Source organism: Clytia hemisphaerica, unplaced genomic scaffold, assembly GCF_902728285.1.
Source record: "Clytia hemisphaerica strain Z4C2 unplaced genomic scaffold, Clytia hemisphaerica genome assembly, whole genome shotgun sequence".
Lineage (NCBI taxonomy): Eukaryota > Metazoa > Cnidaria > Hydrozoa > Leptothecata > Clytiidae > Clytia > Clytia hemisphaerica.
The window spans coordinates 1,051,403-1,071,058 of NW_027103562.1; the positions used below are offsets into that span (position 1 = coordinate 1,051,403).

The 19,656-nt window shown below is 36.7% G+C and overlaps 1 protein-coding gene across 1 annotated transcript; it reads left to right on the forward strand.

Annotated features, from left to right (window-relative positions):
* Positions 1 to 16,356: 16,356 nt before the first annotated feature.
* Positions 16,357 to 19,446, forward strand: LOC136800687 (peptidyl-prolyl cis-trans isomerase B-like). Its single transcript, XM_067057346.1, has 6 exons — positions 16,357 to 16,704; positions 16,901 to 17,184; positions 17,347 to 17,407; positions 17,649 to 17,744; positions 18,763 to 18,884; positions 19,163 to 19,446. Exons 1-6 carry the CDS (start codon positions 16,374 to 16,376, stop codon positions 19,322 to 19,324), a joined length of 1,056 nt encoding a protein of 351 aa, XP_066913447.1. The 5' UTR covers positions 16,357 to 16,373; the 3' UTR covers positions 19,325 to 19,446.
* The last annotated feature ends 210 nt before the right edge of the window (positions 19,447 to 19,656 follow it).

Here is a 19,656-nt window from a genome sequence, read left to right on the forward strand (position 1 = left end):
AAAAGTTTGATTAAATTCTTTAATCAAACTTACAAAAGTTAGATTAAAATTCTTTAATCAAACTTTTCAAAAGTCGCTAAAATTACAAGTATTCGATTATAAAGTTCGACAAAACATTAAGCTCGACAAAGTTCAACAACAAGGATTGTTTGACAAATTCGACAAAAAATAAATAGGGTGCGTCAGGATTTTGGGCGCGGAACAAGGAAGAATTCACTAAAATGAACTTCAATGCTTACTTACCTTTAAATCATTCAAATCTTTTCATTCTTTTTTTAAATCAATCAGGAATTATCAGGCAGTGAGGCTGGAACTTCGATTTTTGAGGATTACAATTTTACCAGCTTTTTAGTGATTCTTGCCTCGCTTATCAGTTAGTCACACTAGCGTCCCGCCAAAATGCGTATCAAAGATTAATGCTGCGAAAGCGCTATATCGTTTACTTGACTCGTAAGCAAAATTGAGTCGCAAAACTTCTAAAGGGATTCATGAAAAAATAACCCAGTGCTTTTTAATGAAATTAACATTTTCAAAAACTATGAGAAATTGCTTAAAATTTGAGCCATAGATAAAAAATTTGAGCCACGCCAACCTTGAAAACTAATTTGAAGATCAACTTCCCAAGAAAAAGATCTACGGGGGAGACGGAACCCACCTAGATCCGCGCACTGCCGGATAGGCTATTTCCCGGAAATTTTGCCGGACATCAAACACTGACCTATTAACATGTGCAGAATTATTTTCAGTGTAGCTGGAACCTCGACATTCCAGGATTAGAAAAAGCTATACCCGTTATCTTTTTCTTTAAGAAAATCAACAAGCCATCAACATCGATAAATTACTCACATTTCCTCAGAAACTAATTTGTAATTTTGATCAATTTTTTGTATCCAATCTCTTCTTCCCCATTTATTTTGGTAAATATGGATGACGTGTGAGATTCAAACACCATACTCCGCAACACTGATCTATATTTTTGTCAAAATAGCCGAATGGTGGTGGGGAAGAAGATTTAGATTGGGCTCTTCGTGGTATAAATCTTAAACGTGGGGAAGGTCGCAAACACTTTTATAGAATTTCTTAAATTCTTTATCACCATGCGGATCGTACTTAGTGATTGACTCTCTGCTGGCCACAAGCTTATTTCCTATCTTCTCATATATACCCTTCAAGCAAACAACTCGACTCCTCCAAATCAAAAACTTTCGCAAGATCTTTTACCTCTTTGGTGACGGCCACCTTGAATTTTTCTTTGAGTCGCTTTAGCGGTTTCTTTTGTCACTGAAATCAGGTCTTTCAAGCATTGATCTGGCGTTCTGTAGCTCCAGGTGTACTGTTTCGTTTTCTTTTTCTTCTTCTCGTCACCATCTGTAAAATAAAAATAGAGTAGCTCATTATCATCGCTAAAAATGAAATTTCTAATCAAAACCCTAGTATCCCCCCCCGGCTTAGAAATTAAAAAAAGACTTATTAAAATAGAAAAAAAAAATCTTTGCAGCATATTTCTAAAGTGTTAGTGTTAAACAATTTTCCTTAAAACTAATTAAAATATTATATACCTAATTTTCTCTTAAGTTTGGCTTTGGGTTTATCATTAGTTGTACCTACAGTTGTAGTATTTTCATTATCATCGTCGTCAATAATGGTCGTTGTTTGGTAAAAAGGTTGATTTTCTTCTTCATCAGGAGGAGCACATTTAAAAAGCATACGTTCGATGCATTGTATCCTTCTTCCTCTAAATCTGTTTTCTCACAAAAGGCGCGGACATAGTTATTATATTGTAAACATTTGTGGCAGTTCCCCACTGGATTTTGGCATACCCAACATTTGTTTTCTCCAAGATCGCGAGCACGTTTCTCCGCCATCTTGAATAAAATTTTTTCACGCTTTGTTTTGGTATATACCGCGATTGAGATGTTCAATAGTGTTGAGGGCGTTATTTTTCAGGGCGGAAGGCCGCGTTTTATTAAAAAGGGCTGTCGATTGGGCGTAAACTTATTAATTTAGGCTGCCGTAATCTTGTCAAAATCATTTTCGGAACAGTTCGGAAGAAAAGATGACAGACGTTGGCGGTGGTTTGTAGATGCTGCCCTTGGCCTTGGATTCTTGCACTTTCTACCCCTGGTAAGAAGCATTTCTGCCCCTGAGGGCACTGATACAACTTTTTCTCTGCCCCTGCCCTACGGAAAAGGAAAGGTGCTGCCCCCGAGATCTCGACGAAATCTGTCACGATCTGAAACTGTCTCGGGAATTGGGCCATTCCAGAAAATTTTTGTTACCCCCTGTCGGACGACGTGCATTTTTTCTAGCCTCGGAAATAATTTTTCTTTGGCGGTCATCGAAAAAATGCTCTGTTCGCGTCGCAACGGGTGTTAAAAATGCATGCGGCGGACGGGCGGTCAAAAACATTCCCGGGTTTTTTTTAATCACGCCAGTAACTAAGGGGCGGGTGGTAACGCGAGCAAAACAATTTTTCGATGGTCGTCAGAGCCATTGAGAAAAAAGCTATACTTTAAAAGAACAAATTGCTTTTCCCAGATTTTTTTCCGCATCTCCGCACCGGAAAATCAGCGGAAAATTTGATGCGGGCGGGTGACGTGAATAGAACAATTTTTCGATGACCGCCTTTTCCAGTGGTGGTCGGAAATTCCGATAAAAATCCATGTACTTTTGCAAAATGCATCGGAAATTCCAGTCTTTTTTGCCTTTTTTGATTCAATTGCCTTGGAAATTCATACATTTTCTTCCCTCGCCTTGGAAATTTCGAATTTTGGTGAAAACTTTTGTCCTTGAAAATCCTGTGTTAGCAACTCCAGAAGATTTTTCAAGTTTTAATTTTTTTTTCAAAATCTATCCTATCTTGTAGAGCTTTGAAAAAGAAAGAAAATGAGGGGTCATAGGCCTCCAGAGGATTAGTGGTTGTAAAGAAAAGGTTAGGAAAATAGCTTGGAAAAATTCGAAAAATGTGTCAAAAAAGTAAAAAAAAGAAATTTTCCAGTCATGCTTCTTAAATTTTGCATATCTCTTTTCCTAGTGTAGCTAGAGACCTCAAATTTGGAGGGAGAATTCTCTGATGGTGTTAAAATATCATTATATAAAAATATTTGTAAAATATTTATACAGTATATTTATCAAAATAACGAAAAATATATCTTTTTTTGAAAAAAGAAGACATTGCATTGTTTTATTTTTGTTTTTGAAGAAAATAGCTTGGAAAAGGTTGAAATGAGTCAAAAAAGGTGGTAGGACCCATTTTCAAGGGGCCTCTGGAAATGGAGGAACAAAAACTTATGAGTAAAGAATAAGTTTTTCTGAAAGGAGAAGCCCCAAATGAAAAAAAAATCCATTTCGGCAGAAATAAAAACTTTTTTTTGGGACATTCCCATGCTAAAGAAGCAAAAAAGTTAAAAAACTACATGAAAATGAAAGAACTAGAATTAGCGATTGTGATTTTTGAATTCCTCACCCTTTTTCTGATAAACATACAAAGTTTCAGCCTCCAAATACATTTTCCTCCGTTTCCAGACACATTTGTTCTTCGATAGTTGCAAATTTTTTTTCTCCCGTCAGTTAGTCACACTAGGAAATCTAGCTTTTAGAAAAAACAACATCAGTCATCTACAGGATGTATTTGCACAACAAGGATGAAAGTTACCTGAATCAAGCCCGCAAGACAATTAATTAAAACTTGGAAGTTTGAAACAAGATAAAACGTGCAGCAGCCAAAATCAACCAACCAAAATTTGTCATTCAATTCCTAGACAGCGCTTCGATTTTTAAGGCCTTGTTTGTACGCTAAAGTAAAAATAATTCCGCACATGTAAATGGGTCATTGTTTGAGGTCCGGCGAAATTTCCGGGAAACAGCCTATCCCCAGACGATGTCAATCGAACGAATCGAACGCCGAATCAATTGAACGCAATCGAATGCAATCGAATGATTGAAATTCGATTGCCAAACGCAATTGAATGCCAATCGAATATTACCGCGATTTTCTCGATTTATTCGATTGCGTTCGATTAGTGCCTGGATTCGATTGATTCGATTGATTCGACTGTGTTCGATTGATTCGATTGCGTTCGATTGACTAATGTATTCGATTGATTCTATTGATTCAACTACGTTCGATTGGCTTATGCATTCGACTGGTTCGACTAATTGATTCTGTTAATTAACGTTGATTCTCGTTCAACATTTGAAGCGTTAAACGATAAACGTTAATTAAATGATATGAATCGAAGGAAAGACGTCTGTCTGTCATGTTGCCCGCAAAATCTACGATGGCTGTTTGGCCGGTTCGCGATTTCCATATCACCGTTGTTCTCCCCATTAGTCTTGCTTATTAACTTGACCTCGCTAATAAAATTCGGCTGATAAAGGCTGGCAGATATGATCCGATGTGATCAGTTAACAGATATTTTTCTCGTTCCAGTGTCAGTGACATTCAAGGCGGATTGCTCAAATTAAGTATTGAAAAACCAAGTCGATTTCCCGATGGTGTTCGCTATTTATACCTTCGGCTGTTGCGATGTTACTATACGTTAAGGGGGGGTCGAGGAACGGCAGTGAAATGTAAACGAAAACACTCAAATCAAACAGCTTATTGAGTGTCCTACTCCTACTAGATTTTGCGGGACAAGGGTCGCGGCGGCGGACTCGATCAACGCGCCTCTCTTCGTCACCATACTTGTCTTGAAAAACTAAGAAATTAAATTGCGATGGGAAAAAAATCCGCTATTATCTATCTCTTTTTTTTTTTTTGCTTTCTCCTATCGTTTTGTTTAGTCGAACCATTTCAAACACTTTAAGTGTTTTTGCCGAATTTAACTTTCGTCTTTTTTTATTTTCAAAAACTATGAAAAATTGCTTAAAATTTGAGCCATAGATAAAAAATTTGAGCCACGCCAACCTTGAAAACTAATTTGAAGATCAACTTCCCAAGAAAAAGATCTACGGGGGAGACGGAACCCACCTAGATCCGCGCACTGCCGGATAGGCTATTTCCCGGAAATTTTGCCGGACATCAAACACTGACCTATTAACATGTGCAGAATTATTTTCAGTGTAGCTGGAACCTCGACATTCCAGGATTAGAAAAAGCTATACCCGTTATCTTTTTCTTTAAGAAAATCAACAAGCCATCAACATCGATAAATTACTCACATTTCCTCAGAAACTAATTTGTAATTTTGATCAATTTTTTGTATCCAATCTCTTCTTCCCCATTTATTTTGGTAAATATGGATGACGTGTGAGATTCAAACACCATACTCCGCAACACTGATCTATATTTTGTCAAAATAGCCGAATGGTGGTGGGGAAGAAGATTTAGATTGGGCTCTTCGTGGTATAAATCTTAAACGTGGGGAAGGTCGCAAACACTTTTATAGAATTTCTTAAATTCTTTATCACCATGCGGATCGTACTTAGTGATTGACTCTCTGCTGGCCACAAGCTTATTTCCTATCTTCTCATATATACCCTTCAAGCAAACAACTCGACTCCTCCAAATCAAAAACTTTCGCAAGATCTTTTACCTCTTTGGTGACGGCCACCTTGAATTTTTCTTTGAGTCGCTTTAGCGGTTTCTTTTGTCACTGAAATCAGGTCTTTCAAGCATTGATCTGGCGTTCTGTAGCTCCAGGTGTACTGTTTCGTTTTCTTTTTCTTCTTCTCGTCACCATCTGTAAAATAAAAATAGAGTAGCTCATTATCATCGCTAAAAATGAAATTTCTAATCAAAACCCTAGTATCCCCCCCCGGCTTAGAAATTAAAAAAAGACTTATTAAAATAGAAAAAAAAAATCTTTGCAGCATTTCTAAAGTGTTAGTGTTAAACAATTTTCCTTAAAACTAATTAAAATATTATATACCTAATTTTCTCTTAAGTTTGGCTTTGGGTTTATCATTAGTTGTACCTACAGTTGTAGTATTTTCATTATCATCGTCGTCAATAATGGTCGTTGTTTGGTAAAAAGGTTGATTTTCTTCTTCATCAGGAGGAGCACATTTAAAAAGCATACGTTCGATGCATTGTATCCTTCTTCCTCTAAATCTGTTTTCCCACAAAAGGCGCGGACATAGTTATTATATTGTAAACATTTGTGGCAGTTCCCCACTGGATTTTGGCATACCCAACATTTGTTTTCTCCAAGATCGCGAGCACGTTTCTCCGCCATCTTGAATAAAATTTTTTCACGCTTTGTTTTGGTATATACCGCGATTGAGATGTTCAATAGTGTTGAGGGCGTTATTTTTCAGGGCGGAAGGCCGCGTTTTATTAAAAAGGGCTGTCGATTGGGCGTAAACTTATTAATTTAGGCTGCCGTAATCTTGTCAAAATCATTTTCGGAACAGTTCGGAAGAAAAGATGACAGACGTTGGCGGTGGTTTGTAGATGCTGCCCTTGGCCTTGGATTCTTGCACTTTCTACCCCTGGTAAGAAGCATTTCTGCCCCTGAGGGCACTGATACAACTTTTTCTGCCCCTGCCCTACGGAAAAGGAAAGGTGCTGCCCCCGAGATCTCGACGAAATCTGTCACGATCTGAAAACTGGTCTCGGGAATTGGGCCATTCCAGAAAATTTTTGTTACCCCCTGTCGGACGACGTGCATTTTTTCTAGCCTCGGAAATAATTTTTCTTTGGCGGTCATCGAAAAAATGCTCTGTTCGCGTCGCAACGGGTGTTAAAAATGCATGCGGCGGACGGGCGGTCAAAAACATTCCCGGGTTTTTTTTAATCACGCCAGTAACTAAGGGGCGGGTGGTAACGCGAGCAAAACAATTTTTCGATGGTCGTCAGAGCCATTGAGAAAAAAGCTATACTTTAAAAGAACAAATTGCTTTTCCCAGATTTTTTTCCGCATCTCCGCACCGGAAAATCAGCGGAAAATTTGATGCGGGCGGGTGACGTGAATAGAACAATTTTTCGATGACCGCCTTTTCCAGTGGTGGTCGGAAATTCCGATAAAAATCCATGTACTTTTGCAAAATGCATCGGAAATTCCAGTCTTTTTTACCTTTTTTGATTCAATTGCCTTGGAAATTCATACATTTTCTTCCCTCGCCTTGGAAATTTCGAATTTTGGTGAAAACTTTTGTCCTTGAAAATCCTGTGTTAGCAACTCCAGAAGATTTTTCAAGTTTTAATTTTTTTTTCAAAATCTATCCTATCTTGTAGAGCTTTGAAAAAGAAAGAAAATGAGGGGTCATAGGCCTCCAGAGGATTAGTGGTTGTAAAGAAAAGGTTAGGAAAATAGCTTGGAAAAATTCGAAAAATGTGTCAAAAAAGTAAAAAAAAGAAATTTTCCAGTCATGCTTCTTAAATTTTGCATATCTCTTTTCCTAGTGTAGCTAGAGACCTCAAATTTGGAGGGAGAATTCTCTGATGGTGTTAAAATATCATTATATAAAAATATTTGTAAAATATTTATACAGTATATTTATCAAAATAACGAAAAATATATCTTTTTTTGAAAAAAGAAGACATTGCATTGTTTTATATATTTTTGTTTTTGAAGAAAATAGCTTGGAAAAGGTTGAAATGAGTCAAAAAAGGTGGTAGGACCCATTTTCAAGGGGCCTCTGGAAATGGAGGAACAAAAACTTATGAATAAAGAATAAGTTTTTCTGAAAGGAGAAGCCCCAAATGAAAAAAAAATCCATTTCGGCAGAAATAAAAACTTTTTTTTGGGACATTCCCATGCTAAAGAAGCAAAAAAGTTAAAAAAACTACATGAAAATGAAAGAACTAGAATTAGCGATTGTGATTTTTGAATTCCTCACCCTTTTTCTGATAAACATACAAAGTTTCAGCCTCCAAATACATTTTCCTCCGTTTCCAGACACATTTGTTCTTCGATAGTTGCAAATTTTTTTTTCTCCCGTCAGTTAGTCACACTAGGAAATCTAGCTTTTAGAAAAAACAACATCAGTCATCTACAGGATGTATTTGCACAACAAGGATGAAAGTTACCTGAATCAAGCCCGCAAGACAATTAATTAAAACTTGGAAGTTTGAAACAAGATAAAACGTGCAGCAGCCAAAATCAACCAACCAAAATTTGTCATTCAATTCCCTAGACAGCGCTTCGATTTTTAAGGCCTTGTTTGTACGCTAAAGTAAAAATAATTCCGCACATGTAAATGGGTCATTGTTTGAGGTCCGGCGAAATTTCCGGGAAACAGCCTATCCCCAGACGATGTCAATCGAACGAATCGAACGCCGAATCAATTGAACGCAATCGAATGCAATCGAATGATTGAAATTCGATTGCCAAACGCAATTGAATGCCAATCGAATATTACCGCGATTTTCTCGATTTATTCGATTGCGTTCGATTAGTGCCTGGATTCGATTGATTCGATTGATTCGACTGTGTTCGATTGATTCGATTGCGTTCGATTGACTAATGTATTCGATTGATTCTATTGATTCAACTACGTTCGATTGGCTTATGCATTCGACTGGTTCGACTAATTGATTCTGTTAATTAACGTTGATTCTCGTTCAACATTTGAAGCGTTAAACGATAAACGTTAATTAAATGATATGAATCGAAGGAAAGACGTCTGTCTGTCATGTTGCCCGCAAAATCTACGATGGCTGTTTGGCCGGTTCGCGATTTCCATATCACCGTTGTTCTCCCCATTAGTCTTGCTTATTAACTTGACCTCGCTAATAAAATTCGGCTGATAAAGGCTGGCAGATATGATCCGATGTGATCAGTTAACAGATATTTTTCTCGTTCCAGTGTCAGTGACATTCAAGGCGGATTGCTCAAATTAAGTATTGAAAAACCAAGTCGATTTCCCGATGGTGTTCGCTATTTATACCTTCGGCTGTTGCGATGTTACTATACGTTAAGGGGGGGTCGAGGAACGGCAGTGAAATGTAAACGAAAACACTCAAATCAAACAGCTTATTGAGTGTCCTACTCCTACTAGATTTTGCGGGACAAGGGTCGCGGCGGCGGACTCGATCAACGCGCCTCTCTTCGTCACCATACTTGTCTTGAAAAACTAAGAAATTAAATTGCGATGGGAAAAAATCCGCTATTATCTATCTCTTTTTTTTTTTTTGCTTTCTCCTATCGTTTTGTTTAGTCGAACCATTTCAAACACTTTAAGTGTTTTTGCCGAATTTAACTTTCGTCTTTTTTTATTTTAAAATTTGAAAGAATGACACTACCGTAGGTCGGGGAAACTTCGGAATGAAGGAAACTTCGGACTAAAATCTTTAACAAGTGATTACTTCGCGAGGATTTAACATTTTATCGTACTTTTTTCTTTCACAGTTCAGAAATGAAGTACACTCGACGATACATATCAAGCGACGAAACGCCGAAAGAAAAACGAAGAAGAAATTGAAGAAAACCACGATATTTTACCATCTTCCATTGTAAAGAGATTTGTTCGATATCTAAAGCGGCGACCTCATAATTTTATTTATGTGATGAAAAGAGGAGACATTGAATGTCACGTTAAAAGTTATTTGGGCCAAAAATAAGCATTCCTCAATCTTCAATAGCTCTTCAAAGTTGCTCCATAAATTCGCCGAGAAAGTCAATGCGAGAATAGCTTTACCGTCAGCCGAGAAAGATCTTCTTTAAACGAATCCCAAGAGAAACATAATGTGATTTCGAAGCAATTATAAGAACTTTGTTCTGACGTCACCAGACATTGATGATAAACGCGCAGATAATTTGGTAAGTAAGGTAAAGGGAAAACCCTTTTTTATTAGAAGTCGATGATGGTGGATTTTCTTCATTAGAACATTAGAATATGTCAAACAATTCTTGGAAAATGCTTGCTTGTAAGTCACCATCTGATCCACATAATATGTTGGATGCAAATTCTAATGATTTAAATCTAACATTATGGTAACTAATTAAAGAGCCTCCGAAAAAGGCCAAAATTTGCAAACGTCGCGAAAAATTCTGCTGGCGAAAGTTTATGCAGAAAAGAAATTTCTCTTTCTGGCCATTCGCGAAAGTTTATGCAGACGAAAAGTTTTTGACGCAATAGAAAATCTGTAAGAAGCTGTAATAAATATAAGATTCACACGGATTCATTGCACTTTTAGCCTGAAAAAGCCTCATTCACAAGTCAAAAGACAAAGGTTGCAATCTAATTCATTCAAGAATTGTCTGTTCCTTTAATAAGCCATCATTTGTTTAAAAATTTTAAAATTAACGATTCGTGAAAGTTTGTCGTAAACTTTGCGCTATTTCGGCCTCGCAAAACTTTGTGCTCGTTTGTACGCCTAAAGTGATCAGTGATTTCGCAAGATCCAGGTGCCGAATTTCTCCAAAATAAATATAATCAATTTATTGTGGCTTTGATGTGAAAACTACCCCTAAGTTATCATCATTCAGTCCCTCTGTGATATGACAGCCGATGGTTCTTACAGCTGGCTTACAAATCATTTTGACTCAAGAAACCTCTGTATCACTATATTACTGGAGGGTTATAGACGGTCATAGACCCTGTCGAACTTATTAGATGAAGAGATTTGTAATTGTAATTCATTGTCTTTAACTATTGTTGCACTCCTTCGTATGCTTCCGACATACTTGCTCTATCGTCTTAAATCCGTAAGTGGGTGTATAAAGTCGATATAATTAACAAAGTAAATTTCGTAATCGTAACATTTAACCTTTAACTCAAATCAAAAGACGATAAGTTCAAAAATTTCAAACCCGTCAAATGGTATGTGCTTATTACACCCCTGTGTCACAGATCCTCCAGCCCCACTGGAAAATTTGGCAAAAATATCAATTGGAATTTTTATCCTCTCTGTTGGAAAAAAACTCCACCGGGGCCACTGTGAGATAGGGGTGTCTTATTTAAAGTAAGGTAAGACATATACAGCTGTAATGAAGCAGAATGAGATACAATATTATGTTTCTAGTCTACCATTAAAGTTCTTACTTACTCGGTAGGTATTTTTTGTATTTATTTCTTTTCATCTCTTTTTAATCTAATCTATAAAACCTGCATCGACGAACTTGTGAACCGCCCGTAGTCCCACTGGTAACAAAACATTTAATTAGTATTTAATGCGTGATTTACAGTACGGCGTTTCGTTCCAATTTCTTTCATTACTAAAAATTAGGCAAGCCTTGTGTATTATATTGGGTTACTTTTAACCACGATCTTGATTGCGCTAACTTCCTCACACGTCCACCTGGTCTATCGTCGAACAATTATCTAAATCAAAATTGTAGTCTACTGTTGAATATAAAGTCAATTTTCTATCTCTTGATAAATTGGAAACCTCATCAAAGACTGGGTTTTATTATTCCCCTGGCTGTGTAGAAAAAAGCCGTGGCCTCCTAGTATAGTCAAGTTGAATATGAAAGTCAACAGTAACTCAAGTTATTTAAAGCGATATTTTTAGCAAACATCAAATTTCACTTGACTTGTAGTTGTATAAAACACCCATTTGTCCACTTTGGCTTTTTGCTGATTTGATCCCGATTTCATTGAAACCACTAAAGTGCATGTATACGTAATACGGGAATGTATAATGTAATACGGAAATCAAAAATAAATTCTCATATTGCAAAAAATAAAACTTGAAACAGTTTTTTCACAATGAACATTTAGCTCTCTCGCTTATCTCTCTATAACACCCATGTTTCACACTCAAAACAACACATAGAAAATAGGGTTGAAATTTTTATCAAAATCTGTTGGGGTCGTTTTGAAGTGCTTTTTTCAATTTTCTAATGCGAGGTTGAAATTGAAAAGATGTTTCCCGCCCCACCGGGTACGAAATATCGGCCCAATTTTTCAAGTGGAGCGGGAGTCGACACAGGGGTGTTTTAAAAAGACCGTTGCTACTTTATTTGAAAGTCGGTAAAGTTTATGGGCTTCCGAAAAAAATAATACTTAGAACTTAGCATCCGAAAGTCCTGCGAAAAATAAGAAAAATATCTAATGAAATATAACGATATGCGAAAGCATCCACCGAAGGGGGACTTCAAAATATCTGTTCTGAAGGCACGTTCCAGCTGGATATGGCGGTCTGTTCTTAGCGAACTAAAAAAAAAAGTCTGCTGGAAAAAAAGTGGTCTGTTCTACTGAAGATTGGGACCAGCTGGAAAAATATGGTCTGTTCTACTGAAGATTTGGACCAGATGGAAAAATATGATCTGTTCTACTGAAGATTGGTACCAGCTGGAAAAATATGATCTGTTCTTATGAAAAAAATAGTTTGATATCTTATTTTTATAAATATGGTGTCTAAGAATTTCCTATCTGTTCTGAGGGAATTTCAAAAAAGTCCTGAATGTGGTTGCCTGGAGTGGCAGCTCAAAATTCTCGATCTGTTCTACAAAACATCTGGAAATTGTGGATCTGTTCTTAAAAGTCCTTCAGTGTCAAGCTGGAATTTAGCGATCTGTTCTTATAAGATTTTGTCAGCCCTGGTAGATAAGAACAGTTAACTCGCGTAAAATCAATCGCCTGGTAATTTCGTATCTGTTCTGAAAGTTTTTTTACCTCCTAGCTGGAAAATTATAACTGTTCTGAAGTAAAAATTTCTCCCCTGGAAAACGAGGAACTGTTCTTAATTTCGTGGAAATCCTTCCAGCTGGCAAATCAGAACAGATATTTGCAAATTTTAGGTCGGTGGCTGCTTCTGGATATGATAGTAACCATAAGGAAACGAGACAGTCTAATCGAAAAAGTTCTTATAAAACGTGTTTGTTTCACCAATTACTCTGAGGAAGACCCTCTCATCATGTGTTTAGCGTCCATAAAAAATTACGTGCAAAAACTAATGATTGGTTGATGAGTTTTATTATTCACACTTCCATTGCACGCCCAGAAAATTAATTGACCAATTAAGCGCAATCCGTATCTTTATGTCGTTAATTTCTCGGCTCACGCAAATTTGTCTCTTGGTATTTTTTAACAAATAGCACTTCAAATTCAATGTTTTTGTTTTGAAATGGCGCAGCATCCAGTCATGATGGTAGATCGTTGGAGTGACGGCAAATCATTCCGAAGTTTAACATTTTACGAAGTTAACCTTTCTGAACTTGAGATGGTGTTTCTTTTATAATGACCTGGCGGATTTACTTGTAACGTTTGTTTCCTGAAAGACAATAACACAAATGTTATGTACAGTAAGTTTGGTTGATCTTTTTTTCATATTCCAGGAGAAATAAAGAAAAAACTTGAAAATCTGTCCGAAGTTTCCCCGACCTACGGTACCTTGATAAAATGATAAAATCAAAGGCGCGCGAAAATTGAAGCGTACATGACACGGAAATTTTAGAAGGTGCGCGAAAATTAAAGGTCTTAGAATTAGAGGTTTGAAAATAAGGAGGTTAAGTATCGAAGACAAATCAATGCGACAAACGGGCTTTTCTCTGCAAGATAGTAAAGGTAGCAAAGTAGATGTTATTTCTACTTTGTTCAACAACAATCTTTCACGATGTTTCGTTATAGAATAGAGACAATTTAGCCTGGATTCTAGAAAATGCAGATCATGCAGGCCCGCATGTTTACTGCAGGTTGTGTGTCAAAGCCTGTTCGTTGCGTTGATATATCTATCGTATCGATACTTAACCTCCCTAATAAGAGGCACTCGAAATTGAAAGGAATTGAGGTAAATTGGAATCTAATTTAATCGACCACCCGTCGAACGTAATCGAACCTCAATCGAACGTAATCGAACATCAATCGAACATAATCGAACATCAATCGAACGCAATCGAATAGCAATCGAACGTAATCGAACGTAATCAAATATCAATCAAATCAATTGAATCGAATTTTACCCAGAATTTTACGTTCGATTGATATTCGATTGCGTTCGGCAATCGAATCGCAATCATTCGATTGCGTTCGATTGCGTTCGATTGATTCGATTGGAATTTTCGTTCGATTCCGTTCGATTGACATCGTCTGGCTATCCGTTGATGCGCGGATCTAGGTGGGTTCCGCCTCCCCCATAGATCTTTTTCTTGGGAAGTTGATCTTCCAATTAGTTTTCAAGGTTGGCTTGGCTCAAATCTTTTCATCTATGGCTCAAATTTTAGGCAATTTCTCAAAATTTTTGAAAATGTAAATTTCATTAAAAAGCGCCGGGGTATTTTTTCATGAATCCCTTTAGAAGTTTTGCGGCACATTTTTTTGCTTGAGAGTCAAGTAAACGGTATAACGTTTTCGCAGCATTAATCTTTGATACGCATTTTGGCGGGACGCTAGTGTGACTAACTGCCCGTCGGCAAACAATTTTCAAAATGTTGCAAAACGTTCGGCATTTTACCAATTTGCCGTCTAGCCCGTGTCCACAGTGTTATATACCGCTGGAAAGCTAAGATCACGGGCTTTCATTTAGTAAAAACCGGAACGCTTTAGCATATATACATAGAAAAAAAGTTCGAAGGGTTCAAAGTTCACGGAAAAATGAAACATTTGGTTTGACGTCAACGAAAGTTGCATGACTTCTGGAGTCGCTACATGTGTCTTCCGCCCCCGCCCTCAAATTTTGGTTGGTTGATTTTGGCTGGCTGCACGTTTTATTTTGTTTCAAACTTTCAAGTTTTAATTAATTGTCTTGCAAACTTGATTCATGTAACTCCCATCCTTGTTGTTGCAAATGCATCCTGTATATAGATGACTGATGTTGTTTTTTCTGAAAGCCTGATTTCCTAGTGTGACTAACTTAACTGTAAACTGTACTGTGTTCAGTTTTGATAATTTCTGAGATGTGCCCACATTTCCAGAAAAATAAGGAAAAAGTCTTTACTGATTACTCTACCCTCATAAAAAGATAAAACAAATCAGCCAAATGATTGCCTTCAGACTGCTCTTCTACCTAAATTTTCACTAAAATTTGATTTGAACCTCACTTCGTTACTCGCACGCACGCCATCTTGACTGACCAGTCGGGTGTAACTTCCCTTCTTTAAGATCGCATCAGCAGCTAGACCCGACTAGCAGTAGAACGAGAGCTAACAAGAGCCGCAAAAATTGAGATAATTAATTTTATCGGAGACGACATCGCTTTTTTAGAAAAATCAAAAACTCCGACAATTTGTCTGTGGGATTGTTTCCGGAGTATTACAACAGAATTATCCCCTCGAGGAATTCCTCAGAGATTTCTATTGTAATACTCCCGAAACAATCCCACAATGCATATCGCTTTTTTAGAAAAATCAAAAACTCCGATAAGATCTATTATTTCCTCGCAAAAATTTTTTATTAATTAATTAAATGAAAGCGTCAGGGGTCCCCTGAGTTTGCCTTCTTGGTGGTTGGCGATCAATGCCATTTGAAATGGTTTCCGATTTTGTTGGGAAACGAGATTTCTCTCCTTTAGTGAGGAAGGATATAAAATTAAACATTGTTTCTTATCTACTCTTGATTACGATATGGAGGATAGGTACAATTTATGGTATGGGTACTCTTAGGTTCCAATTAAACGCCCCCCCCGCTTGTTAAATTTTCCAAACCCCCTCAGACCTTATTAGAACCCCCTCGTTTATTACCTTTTAAGAATATTTTCAGTTGGCAAAAAGAAGTCCCCTTATTTTGCTCCAAAAAGCCTGATTTTAGCCTATATTTACCTTATTTTGGGGTTTTCAGAAGTACAATTTATTTAGTTCTTTGGAATTTTGAAAATTTTCCAAACCCCCCCTTTATTTGAACCCCCCCGTTTATTTGGGACCTAAGAGTAATCCAAACACCGGAAATATCGTCATTAATTTCTACAACCGCCGTCTAACACAACAGCTCTATCATTACAGTACCCCAAATACAGTATAGAAGCATAAGTAAATATTTTTTTAACCTCCGCTAGAAAAATAAATAGAACGGTTAAAATTTACAACAGGGAGCATTACATACCCGCCCATATATCCCCTAAGGCTTAGTATTTTTATGTCTTTTGAATCGAGTGTCTTGAAAAATGAAATATCGTTTTCCCGTAATTATGCTGAATAATTTCTATATTTTCTAAAGTTTTCATCATTTTCTGAATGATTTGAGTAACTACCCCCTGGAACACCTATATTTCAATTTTGAAACATCGCTTTCTGAATTCAGAATGACTGGGGTAAACCCCATATTTCGCAATAATAGAATTAGCAAGATAACTTTTTCTCTGCCGCTATAAATAATGAGGAATCATGTTGGTTAGAATTTCATGTAAATTCGTTTGCAAAATGCAACAGTTTTATAAAGAAACATTTAAACAAGTAAATCGAATGGAACATATATTGTAAATCGTGATTTAAAAATTGAAAATATCTCCATATGATTTATGTACCCAGGATTTGTTTTCAAGTTAAAGTTGAGGTATTTTCATAAAGAAATTTATCATTCTTTTATACTGTTTTTCAGGAAACAAAAAAATGTTGTTGGTTTCATGTTGCGCATTACTGGTCAGTGTTGTTTATGGACGACAGATCGAGGACTTACAAAACCTTCTCAACGCTGGTAATGTTGGTTTAGACGATAACCACGTGGTGAGAGATTCAGGGAATGAACTAGCAGGAATGATAGGTAAACCATCTCAAGATGTGTCAGAAGCAGAGTTTAACAAAGATGTCAGTTCGTTAGCACAGGCCGGTATTGGAAAGAATTTCGAGGCTAAAGATGATTATGATTCATCAATTAAAGAGTTATTAAATTCTTTTCAAGCTGACGATAAAAATGGAAATGTTTTTCACCATGGAGAGGAAGGTAATGATTATCGAGTTCGGTCCCATGCTTGTCGAGTTCAGCGTCGCTTGTTTAAATTTTGAAAGCGTAAAGAACTCGTCACAAAAGTTAACCAATCTTGGATGCTAAACCAAGCCAAAAAGCCTTCTTTATCTTCTCCATTTTTCATAAAGTCCGAGTCAATTTGATAATCCAATGTTTACCACTTCCATTCCAGATTCCAGTTTTAGCGCATTCGGTAAAAATCGAAATGGTCTCGGAGCTCTTGGGTCCCTTGAAGAAGAACTGTTCTTAAAACAAGAGGAGAAGGCTCGGTCCCGTGACGGTGGTATCGGAGGTATGGGACCGAGTATGTATCCATGCAACGATTACGAAGTAACGAAAGAAGTAACGATGGGAATATCAATAGGTGGACGAAAAGAAGGCGACTTATTAATCGGATTGTTTGGATGTGCTGTACCCAAAACTGTGGCCAATTTTGTGGCACTCGCCAATCATGAGGTGAGAATCATTATTACTTGGCTCTCACAAGCCAAAGTTAATAAACAGCATTAATGACTTGAACGGGCAATAGGGTATCCCTTCAAAATATTTTTCAATCAATAATGCTGACTTCTTATGGAGCTACTTCGAACTACTACTTCTTGTATTTTTTTATTCTAGTATGGGTTTGGTTTTCGTGGCAGCAAATTTCATCGAGACATCAAGGATTTCATGGTTCAAGGTAACAGAACAAAATAGCATCATTTTCTACAAAGAGATCAAACAACATATTCTGCCTTTCTGCCATATGGAAAACACATTGGACTTTCCAGTTTCTCACAATAGGGTGTTATTATACTGGAAGAGAACAATCACTGTAACTCTAAAGTATGATTCGAAATTTTCAGGCGAATACATTTTAAGATGACATTTTAATTACAGATTAACAGTCAATTAGCATTTCTCCTTCTCCCTTCTAACAGGTGGTGATATAACGAACGGAGATGGAACTGGTGGTAAAAGTATTTATGGTGATCACTTTGCTGATGAAAATTTCAAAATCACCCCTAACGGTCCAGGTAGGTGCATTCTGTGCTAATTCAATGATCTCACGACATACAAATGCAACTATCAACCGTTAAAGCATGGGGAGCTAGAGTTTACCAGAAAGGAGCGACAAACGAATCAATGCAATAATTTCAGATATTTTGACGTCATTGCTCGAACCCAGTCTCCTTGTGTTTTATTGGTTTAGGATAGGTTCCACTCCTAATCATCAAAAATGTTGGATTTTAAAGCAACCACCTTTGTTTCACGTGGAGAAATTTATGTAATGCTAATTATATCCAGTTATAGAAAGGTGTCAAGTTTGAAATAAGTTTGCTTAAGTTAGATCATGAACATATAAACGACTGGACATCTATCTTTTATTATCTCTTTGAAGCGAGCTTCGTTGCCGCCTGTATTTCAAAATTGCTATAAAAAATCCGACAATATTCCGTCGTAATTTTATTTCTTTGATTTGTTTAGGTAAAATGATTGATAGAGCTTGAACATTACTCCTAATGCACAAAAAAATTATTTTCAAATTTTTTCACGAACATTTCATCAACATTTTCAACTCTGAAATGCAGAATTTCAACTGCGTGTATACTTTTGAATCCCTTTTGTCACTCCAATAATTTTTTTTCTGACTTGAAAAAAATAGCTTGCCAAAGTTGAGAGCCTGTGTCATAAGAATATTAAAATTAGAATGTGACACTCTCTAAAATTATTAGACACTTTTAAGTCAAAATTTGGAAATATTAGTCGGAGTTTTGACAAGCTGACGATGATTTTGCCTCTGTTATATTTGTTATGATATAGATAAAAGACTTGAGAAAAGTAGAACAACAAAGACTTTTGTCGAAATTTTGACGTTGTTAGCAAGGTATTCCCAAGAGGTATACCATCAGAATTTATTGTTTCATTTGATGATTTTAACGAGGCGGCAACGAAGCTAGCAGTGTTATCTTCAAAAATACAAAGGAGATGGATGTCCAGTCGTTTATATGTTCATGGTTAGATATAAATCGTTAATTTGATTGTCAATACTAGGTTGGCTATGTATGGCAAACGCTGGTAAAGATACCAACGATTCACAATTCTTTATCACCACAGCTGACACACCTTGGCTGGTTGGAAAGCATGTCTGTTTTGGAAAGCTTCTCGATGGATGGGTGAGTACGATTCATCTATACCTTACTTTCATTACATAGAACATCTCTGTGAAATCAAGTAGCACCAAATGTCTCTTAGTTCTTTTGTCTTTTTTGGTTAGATCAGACTAAAGCCGTGTTTTATCAGGTCTGTCATCTAATACTTTCATATTGACTCCACTACTGGTTCTAATAAATAAATTTATGTCAATATTGATTTTGATATACGTATTCTGTTGAAACAGATTTAACGGTGCATTTGGACGTTATTGAATAAAAAAATTCCATCTCTCTTTTAGTGTACCGTGGATAAAGTGCAGAACCTGAGAGTTGACCCAAGCAACAATAAACCTTACGAGGACGTGGTCATCACAGACAGCCGATCACTGGATACAAAGCAATTCCCTGTCAGTCAACAGCCTATCAACCCAAGCACTCGAAACTGCAACTCTTACTATTAACGATAGTAAACATAAATTCAACGTCTTAAAATCTAAATTGTATATAAAATTCTATTTTTATACCTATATCTAAAACCTAACAAATCAAACACTGGTAATAATGTGTTCGATCATGAATGTCACTTTCTCCAGTTTCCAGTGAAATCAGCAACGTATCACAAGACCTGTAGAATTCTCACTTTGACAGTTAGACCTTCACGAAACACCAGAAATTCATGTTAAAAATGTTCCTTGTCTGGAAGACCTGAATACATCGTAATCAATTTTCTTTAGTATTGAACCATGTTTTGGGTCATTACTTTTTTAAGGTGTAAAATTGAATTCAAACACAA

Coding starts and splice junctions, on each gene's coding strand:
- LOC136800687 (XM_067057346.1), top strand. CDS start 16,374: ATGTTGTTGGTTTCATGTTGCGCATTACTGGTCAGTGTTGTTTATGGA. Junction 17,185..17,346: donor TGGCACTCGCCAATCATGAG/GTGAGAATCATT, acceptor TTTTTATTCTAG/TATGGGTTTGGTTTTCGTGG. Junction 17,408..17,648: donor CAAGGATTTCATGGTTCAAG/GTAACAGAACAA, acceptor CCCTTCTAACAG/GTGGTGATATAACGAACGGA.